This window comes from Trifolium pratense, linkage group LG4 (assembly GCF_020283565.1).
Source record: "Trifolium pratense cultivar HEN17-A07 linkage group LG4, ARS_RC_1.1, whole genome shotgun sequence".
Taxonomy (NCBI): domain Eukaryota; kingdom Viridiplantae; phylum Streptophyta; class Magnoliopsida; order Fabales; family Fabaceae; genus Trifolium; species Trifolium pratense.
Window position 1 is genome coordinate 29,308,814 of NC_060062.1, and position 9,305 is coordinate 29,318,118.

A 9,305-nucleotide genomic window follows, 5' to 3' on the forward strand; every position below is an offset into this window, starting at 1 on the left:
CAAAGAATCAATGCGGCTAGGAATATTTTGAGTGTGAGCCAAGTGCCAATCTCTCAAAGCCGCCTTGATCATCTTGAATTTTTCCTTGAGCACATAGCCACCCCAGCCATCAACCTGAAACGAATTCCACTTTTCTCTATCAAACACATTGTAACCAGGAATATCCTTCCAGCACTTAAGCATCCTCGACGGACGAGGTCCCCAATCTTCCTCGTTCGCAGACAAAACCAGAGGGCAATGGTCAGACAACCCCCGTAACTTAGCTACTTGTTAACCTCCACTCCCCCTTCTGCTCATACATATGTTGTTGATTTAATTAGTTGTAACCTAACGACAATTTATTATGTTTAATTTTTTTTTTTGTGATGGTATGTTTAATTATGCTTGGTTGTAATGACAATATTATTGTTATGTTTAATTATGCTTATGTTAAGTATTTATATTATGTTTTTAATTAAAATTGTATTTAATATTTTTTAATTATTTATTATGCAGTATATTTTTTTAAAAAAATTAAATTATTAAAACTCGAATTTAAAAAAAATAATTTAATTATTTAATTATTTAAAAATCAATATTATTAATTTTTAAATAATTAAATTATTTTTTTAAAATTTATAGTGCATTACTGACGGCTGCAGTCCGCCAGGAATTCATCCTCGTATTCCGTTATTGGCGGCGGCCGCAGGCCGTCACAAATGATGATGCTTTTAGAATTGACCGTTGTGCATTATTGACGGCTCCAGGCCGTCAGTAACGTTCTTGACGGTCCTGGGTCGCCAGTAAACATTACCGGCGAGCATTTTCCAGAAGGTTGTTAAAACCATACTTTTTTTATAGATAATACAAAGTTCTAAAATCATATTATTCTATAATTAAAAAAAAAAAAATCATATTATTCTATAAGATATTATAATAAATATTAAAATATTTGAATCTTGTTAAAAAAGATTTGCTTAAAAAAAGTGAAAATTTAGATTGAAAGATTTGATGGATGATTTGATTTATTATGGAACATGATTGATGCTTATATTTATGTGAAGGATACATTTGCAAATATTAAAAAGTAGCGTCCAATATATAAAACTTAATAAAGAAACAAAATCTACATTAAATGTTTGTCACTTGTTAACCACATCAGCGGTGTACCGGTACACGTCCACACGGAAGAATTCACCATTAAACCTAAAATTAAACTCAATAGAAATAATGGATAGACGGACACGTTATCCACTCGTCAATTATAAGATAACTAACTTTAATTTCAAAAAGAATTCTTTCTCCAAAATGTAAGATTGGAAGAAACTTAAAAAGAGAGTTTGAGAGCTAAGAAGACATGCCTTTTGTTCCTTATCTTTCGGGCACATACTGTTTCTAGCCTCTAAATGGAGACTTTTTCTCCAAACAAACAAACCAAAGAAAACAAAAATTCTTTCTCATCCCAAAATTCATGCAAACAAATTTCCTCTGGTCAAAAGAAAAAACCAAAACCATCACCATTGTTTGTTCATCAAGCATCATCATATCAGTCATCATAGAACACAACATCTTTAAAGGGTTATCTATAGTTTCATTCATTTCTCATGAAAAAATCTATATTGAGAGTTACATCTACATCTTTTTCATCCATCTTATAAAGGATGAATAATGATAAAGAGGAATTTTTTATTTACAACAATGACATTAGCATATTAATCTTTATATTGATGCAAAAGGGGTTTGAAATTTGATTTTTTTTTTTATGATTTGATCTTTTAGAGAGAAAAAAAATTAATGGCTTTTCGCGCCTTTAGATCACAATCAGTATCAACACAAGGATCACATAATTTGGCGGAGAAAACAACAGAAGAGCCTGTTCCAAGCAAAGTTGCACAAAGCACGGTCACGTGTTTTTATCAAACCAATGTAGCTGGATTTTGGAGAAATGTTTCAATTTTATGGTGCAAAAATTTAATGAACCATTCGTTACATATCACGATTGATAGCGTAGGAGGAGAGTCACAATTCAGCTGCAAGATTGATGTGAAGCCATGGAACTTTTGGAGCAGAAAAGGGTATAAATCATTTGAGGTCGAAGGGAGCCAAGTGGAAGTTTATTGGGATCTTCGGTGCCCGAAGTTTACTGGTAGCCCCGAACCTGTTAGCGATTACTATGTAGCTTTAGTTTCTGACGATGAGGTTGTTTTGTTGTTAGGAGATTACAAGAAAAAGGCATACAAAAGAACAAAATCTAGACCTGCGCTTGTTGACGCGAGGTTACTTGTGAAGAAAGAAAACATTTTCGCGAAGAAAATTTTTACAACGAAGGCGAAGTTGGATGAGATGAGAAAAGAGAATGAGATTGTTATTGATAGTTTAACTGGTAGTAATACTAATGATCCTGAAATGTGGATTACCATTGATGGGCTTGTTTTGCTTCATGTTAAGAATTTGCAATGGAAATTTAGAGGGAACCAAACTGTTATGGTTGATAAACAACCAGTGCAAGTTTTTTGGGATGTTCATGATTGGTTGTTTAGCAGTTCGAGTTCGAGTTCGGGACCGGGACTTTTCATTTTTAAGCCAGGGCCTGCTGAAGCTGAAAGTGAAAAAGAAGATGGTGCTGTTGAAGGTAGTGAAAGTGATGATGGTAGTGTTGCTAATTCTTCAAGTCTTAATAGTTCTACTTTTGAGTTTTGTCTTGTTATTTATGCTTATAAGATTGAGTAATAAAGAGTTAAGAGAAAAAAATGTCTGTCTTATGTAGCATGATATTTTTAGTTAGTTTTTTTTTTTTTTTGTAGTATGTTGGAATGTGTAATGTTGTTACAACTATTGTGAAGCCAATTGCGCGCTTTCGCTAATTTAATTCGAAGACCTTGCTACATTGTATGTCTTATGTTGAAGAGGCGGTATGTAAGATCGTAGAAGTAATTCATGATATGCATTAATTTGATCGAATGGTTCATCCATTTGTGATGAGGTGATTTAAATTGTTAATTTTTGTTATGTACATCATTCCGATGCTATCAAATTACAAGAGTTATTATAGGAAAATGCAATAATATAGTTACCTCTCTGTCTGTTTTTTGTTCGTTGCACGGATTTAAATACTGGTATTAAATGTGACCTTTTTCGCGTACGATCTATCCGAAATCTCGAATAGTATTGTTTTTTATAAGTGAAATGCAGCCAGAAGTCATCTATCTGTTCGAAATCTCGAAACATAAACAAAAATAAAAATAGATTAGATTACACAACCAATGCAAGAGGTGTGTGTAGCTACAATAATTGGCCCTTCACCCTTGCAAAGTAAACATATATTTTTAGTAACATCAACAATCTTAATGTCATCTTCATTCTTATACTAATGATAAAATTCAAACAGCAAATAAATATAAACAAATACAGGACTAAAATGAGCCGTGTCGAGCTCAGATTAGCTAGCAATAAAGGACTAATATGAGCTAGACACGGCTCATAAAAAATCAAAGAGGAACCCAAATCACAACTCAAATTGGCTTAGAGCATCAGCACGCATGTTTGGCTCACGACAAGAATGTTGAACCGTATCTTTACATGGTGATCTTCTCTTGTGTACACGTTATCGAGAGGTGGATCACTCTCAATCGAATGTAAATCATAACAACATTTCTTTAACACACATTTTTCAAAATACTTAATAATATCGGCAGTGGCGGATCAACTTATACAAGAATAATGGCAATTTCCTCCACAAAATTATTCTTTAAAAGAATTGAATATGTTTAATTTTCTTAACTATCTATTCAAACAATAAATAAATTTCACGAACGAATATGATTCGGTGCAGAGGTAAATTTGTAGCTATCTTCATCTTCAATACCTAACATATGCTTATTCCTTTCTCTTTGAGGAAAATTTTCAGATTGATGAGAAGGTAAGGTAGGAAGAGGAGTACTTTCGTCTTTAAAATCTTTACGAATGGCCCACAGAACCTCTGCGCAATTCTTCATAGGTGGCCTCGAATGTATGGAAGGCGCAAGGCATTGAAAAGCTAGCTTGAAAACCTTCTTCATTGCCTTGATGGAGGCAGGACTTCTTCTAAGTCTTGGATCCATGGCAAACACAGCTTCTCCTTTCTTTAGTGTCTTCATTGCCTGCATTCATACATAAACATATTCAAATCAATGCGGTGATAAAAATTGATTTTGAATGAATTGATTCTTTAAAATTGAATCTTGCTAGGACTGAGTTGAATGTAACGTTATTTATGTTTGGATGCATTCATGTAAAAGTTGGTTGAACAGTAAACTCAAAACTAAAAATCAATTGTAGAGAAAAAAGCTCCAAATTCTAGTTTTATGCTGGAATCAGTTTTAGAGGCAAAATCAGTTTTCCTCGAGAACATCTAAACTTGTCAAAATCGATTTAACAGCTCTGAAATCAATTTTGACTCCTCAAAAAGTGGTATTTCTTGTACAATTTCGATAAGTAAAATGTGAGAATTACATGGATACTGCACAAAATCCATTTTATACTAAAATTTTGTTGACATTCACAAATAATTGAAACAATCAGAGCTTATTCTAAACTGATGTTTTCATGTAATAAAAATAATGTGCAAGTGGTTGGTGTGTAGGGTGTGCGAGTGTTATAATCCCCGAGACAGTGTTGTCAAATATCAGCCATGGTGGATTGCAGTAACAGATTTCTTTACAAACATCATCGCCAATTTGTGAAGGATGGCAATGCCATGGCAGTATATGGAGGACTAAATTGCGGATTTTTAGCTTTCCACTGTGGTCCACAATCGGTAACACTGCTCGAATGCACCAAATTTGATCTTAATCATATAAAAATGCAGAAGAAAAAAAATGCTTTTAGGAGATTTAGCATGCATACCCATCTGATTGTAACTCTCTCATCAATTTTTTTCTTAGGTTCAATCGGATGTCTTCCTGTCATCATTTCAACAAGCAATACACCAAAGGAATAAACATCACTTTTTTCTGTAAGCTGATAAGTTCTCAAATACTCAGGATCCATATATCCGGCTGTTCCTTTAACTTGCGTTGAAATATGAGTTGCACCAGGGTCTTCGGACAACCTTGCAAAACCAAAGTCTGCCACTTTAGCCCTTAGATTCTCGCTAATTAAGATGTTTGATGCTTTGATGTCTCTATGTATAATTGGATTATCTGTCGATTAAACAAAGCAAATTTCAGACACTCAGCGGCTATCAGTATCTTACGATACATGTGATGTGAGTCGTAACTCAATCGATATGCATCCCTAAGGTTACTTTAACAGTTTAACATACCTGTGTACATATGAAGGTAAGTTATTGCGTGAGCTACATCGATTGCTATGTCTAGACGCTCACCGATTTCTAGTCCATTGCCTCGTATGCCTGCAATTAATTGACTACATTTATTTCACATAATCACATTTGCACTATATTACAAAGACATTGCATCTTAGTGCTACATTATTGAATAACATGTTTAGTTATACACTGCACAAGTCCATGTTGGTACAATATACATTCAACGTATTTAAAATACGGCAGACATATGGAAATTGCAAAGAAAACACAACGATTGATCACAGTCTCACAAAGTTCGACCAATTGTGCCAACTATAAAACTTCCTTGTTCCCAAATTTAGGATATACCAGATTATAATGTATCATACATTTTACATGTAATAAATGAGTCATAGAACAGGACTTACCATCTAAATGTTCTCTAAGATTTCCATTAGCAACATACTCAACAACAATAAGCTTCTCGTCTCCATGCTCCAAATATCCGTATAACCTCACAAGATTCAGGTGCTCAATTTTCGATAAAGTGTATATTTCGTTCTTGAACTCGTATAGGTGACTTTGCAATGCTTCCTGTAAAAAGAAAATCTTCACTACATTAGGAAAAATTCCACAAAAGAAAATTTCTTTAGGATCTGCTTGGATTGTGTTATTTGAGTTTATCTACTGAATTAAGCACTTGTAAAACTGTTCGGGAGAGCATATGGAAACAACTTCTAACATGTTCATAAGCTATTTTCAGCATATTTTTGGAAGATTTTCAGGATAGCTTATGAAAACAGCTAATAGCTTTTCCTTTATTTTATCTTTATTATACAAATAGTTTATAAGTAACATAAGTGCTTAATTAAGCTATCCAAACAGAGGTTTTAGTATGTAATCAAATACAGATTTTCATCATCTAAAGTCACAGATGGAACAAGATATTATGGAGATTACAAATAGTGAAAAGATGAACATTATGCTATGCTATACCTTCTTTGCACGCTTCACAGCGACAATAGTTCCATCATTAAGCTTTCCTCTATAGACAGTTCCAAAACCACCTTCTCCAATCTGATTATCTGGAGAGAACTTTGCAGTTGACTTGTAAATTTCATCAAAAGTGAAATTCCCAACTCCAAGCTGCTCACTTGTAGTACTAGATGATGCATAGGAATAAGAAAATTTCCAGTTTGATGAGTTCTTGTTGGTACTTCCAGATGATAAATCAGTTGAAGCTGCAAATTAAGTCACATCTTAATCAGTTTTGGAAAATATCAACCAAGAAAAATAATACTTCAAAATCATACATCACCATTTCGGTCTATAAATCGGTCTCAACTATAGTCTATGACTTTTTTTTTTCGGTCTCTAGATCGGTCACTACACAATTAATTTCTAGCTAGTAGTGTACATATTGAAATGAATTTCCATGCAAATATCGTCTTAGCATGATCTGACCATAGTTTTAGATAAAGGGTTGACCATAAGCTAGCACAACAAAAACATTTATCTCAGGGGAAGGGGTTCTGATAATCCGAAGTTCAACACGAAGTTAGGTAAAGTTTTGCTAAGAATTATTCTAGCCAGGATTCGAACTCGGATTGTCCTGAACAATTCAGATAACTTAGAAAGCAAAATTTTTATTTTTATTTTCATCATACTTACATGATACCACCAATCTTGGTTTTGATGTATTTTTTCTGTCACCACTTCCAATAAGTTCTGAAGCTGTTTTTCTTTTACCAATGAAAATCAAAGCAAATTTTCTGACAGCAGATTTGAAACTTTTCAGTGCTGAATTAGTCTTAGGATTGTGCTTCTTTGTGGAATCAATTTCTTTACTATCTTGAAAATTAGAAATTTTTTTTCCTTGACTAGATTGATATTGCAATTTGTTGCTTGCTGATTTCTTCATTTGCAGATGCCAAAGCTGTTGAAGAATCACAGATCATTTCTTGTAGTAAAAAGTTTAGAGAATTGGTATATCATATCATATCATATCATATACTATGCATGTTTTCTTTTCTTACCCTATAGTTTATTTCTCTAGGACCATTTCTTCCAAAGAGATTTTGTTCCAGTCCAACCAAAATGAGTTGCTTGCTAAACTAGTTTTTAATTTTATTTCTTAGGTAGCATTTTAAAAGCCAAAGTCAAACAAATATTTTTGGTATATGTCGTCTTGCGTAACTGTAAAGATTAATCTTTCGAAATAATTGAAATTTGTTTTTAAGTAAGGGTCTTGTTAACATGTGCCCTTAGGGCACATGTTAAGATATACCAAAATAGAAATTCAACATTTAATGATATAAGAAATTTAATGCTTCAAAAGTCAAAATGCACAAATTAGCATTTAATAATTTCTATTTTTGTTTCCTTAACATGTGCCTTAAGGACACAAGTTAACATTCTCCTTTAAGTAATTGAGATTCATTTAACTAAGAGATGATTGATATTTTCTAATAAATGTTTTTTCTCTTATGCACCGATCAACAATTGAACATTGAACTAAATGATTAAAAAAAACCAAATATCTGCCACTTGTATGGTTATCTTACAAATATCTTTGGCATCAGTTTAGAAAAATAATAAATTAAATTACCATAATATTAATACGAATTTTCTACCATCCATCTTTTTAAATAGTTGATTGGTTGCACTTTTATTGAATTTGTAAACACATACAATTTCAAAGGACACGCAGTCAATGTTGGTTTTATATTTTGCTCTGCTGTGATGCCAATAATAAGTGATTAGTAGTTGAGACATCATTAATAAAATTGGCCGGCATATATCCAATCCAACTGTCATTCCTTGGCCAATTGTCATTCATTCACACAGCTAGTAGTGTGACCTACGGCTGTACAAGACTATTTGGATTGGATAATTCTCCCATGTGTTTGTTTTGACTTTTGAGAGTTCAAATTTTCTCTTCATATATTTATCTATCATTTACTTATTGTCTATTTATAAAAGATTTTGAGACAAATAATAGATTAGTATGATCGATTTTAAAAAATAGATTTCATTATTGTAAAAAAAAATAGATTTCATTGATAAATTTCACACATAAAACATGAAAATTTTATAGTTATTTTATTTTGATTAAATTGTATTTTTAACCTCCTAACTTTTACAACCTTGCAATTTTTACCACTTAACTTTCATAATACTCTCTCCGGTCCTTAATATAAGAGACACTTTGTTTTTTAGATTCATTGCAAATCTAATGAATCTAGTCAATAATATGGACTAGATATATTAGATTCTCAATGAATCTAGAAAGTCAAATTTCTCTTATATTAAGGTCCGGAGGGAGTAGCACTTTTGAGGCTTTAACCTTAGCCACTTCAAAAGATTAGCCCCCACTGATTTTGACCAAATCAACGTCCATATGTAGCAATTGACTGACATGTCACATCAGCATGTATTGTCATGTGGACAATGACCCGCATGTTACACTAACGTGAAATTCAATAGATTGAAGAACAAGCGGCAAAGAAGATATTTTCCATTAAAATTCAAATAACAAATGAAGATTGAAAATTCTTGGTGATACACCCTTTGAAATGATGAGTGTTTAAGGTGAGTAATTTAACAAAAGAAACACTTTTCTATTTTTTTTTTTATAAGCATGAAATATTTTTCTGTGATGACACTAGAGAAATTTTAATACGGGCACAAATCCAAATAATTTTATCTTAGACACACTCACAACAAAGATAAAAAAAATTAAAGAAAAAATGATTAAATTGATGTTGATTGAGGTGACTATTTTATTTTTCTTTTAATTTTATAAATCTATGTGTGTGTCTAACTTTGTGTCTAAGTCATTTGTGTCTAGGCAAGAATATCTCGATGACACTATATCATATATGTATTACTTGATATTGGAATGTTGTGACAATGAATGTCTAGGATGAGTAATTATTGGAAAATGAAAAATAAAAATGCTACCGGAACACAAAATAAAAAACCTAATACTGCATACATTAGGTATTGTGCGTTATATTTATGATTCGAACAATATCCT

The 9,305-nt window shown here is 32.4% G+C and overlaps 2 protein-coding genes across 2 annotated transcripts; one reads left to right on the plus strand and one right to left on the minus strand.

The window, feature by feature from the left end:
• The first annotated feature begins 1,301 nt into the window (after positions 1–1,301).
• On the plus strand, positions 1,302–2,867 carry LOC123881763. Its single transcript, XM_045930499.1, has one exon. It carries the CDS (start codon positions 1,774–1,776, stop codon positions 2,707–2,709), a length of 936 nt encoding a protein of 311 aa, XP_045786455.1. The 5' UTR covers positions 1,302–1,773; the 3' UTR covers positions 2,710–2,867.
• Positions 2,868–3,496: 629 nt separating this feature from the next.
• On the minus strand, positions 3,497–7,423 carry LOC123881762 (calmodulin-binding receptor-like cytoplasmic kinase 1). The gene is made up of 7 exons (XM_045930498.1): positions 7,303–7,423; positions 6,938–7,202; positions 6,263–6,507; positions 5,695–5,860; positions 5,282–5,371; positions 4,864–5,159; positions 3,497–4,118 (listed from the first exon to the last, which is right to left on the minus strand). Exons 2-7 carry the CDS (start codon positions 7,185–7,187, stop codon positions 3,786–3,788), a joined length of 1,380 nt encoding a protein of 459 aa, XP_045786454.1. The 5' UTR covers positions 7,188–7,202; positions 7,303–7,423; the 3' UTR covers positions 3,497–3,785.
• Positions 7,424–9,305: the final 1,882 nt, after the last annotated feature.

Coding starts and splice junctions, on each gene's coding strand:
- LOC123881763 (XM_045930499.1), top strand. CDS start 1,774: ATGGCTTTTCGCGCCTTTAGATCACAATCAGTATCAACACAAGGATCA.
- LOC123881762 (XM_045930498.1), bottom strand. CDS start 7,187: ATGAAGAAATCAGCAAGCAACAAATTGCAATATCAATCTAGTCAAGGA. Junction 5,372..5,694: donor TCTTAGAGAACATTTAGATG/GTAAGTCCTGTT, acceptor AATTAATTGCAG/GCATACGAGGCAATGGACTA. Junction 4,119..4,863: donor AGAGAGTTACAATCAGATGG/GTATGCATGCTA, acceptor GTATGAATGCAG/GCAATGAAGACACTAAAGAA.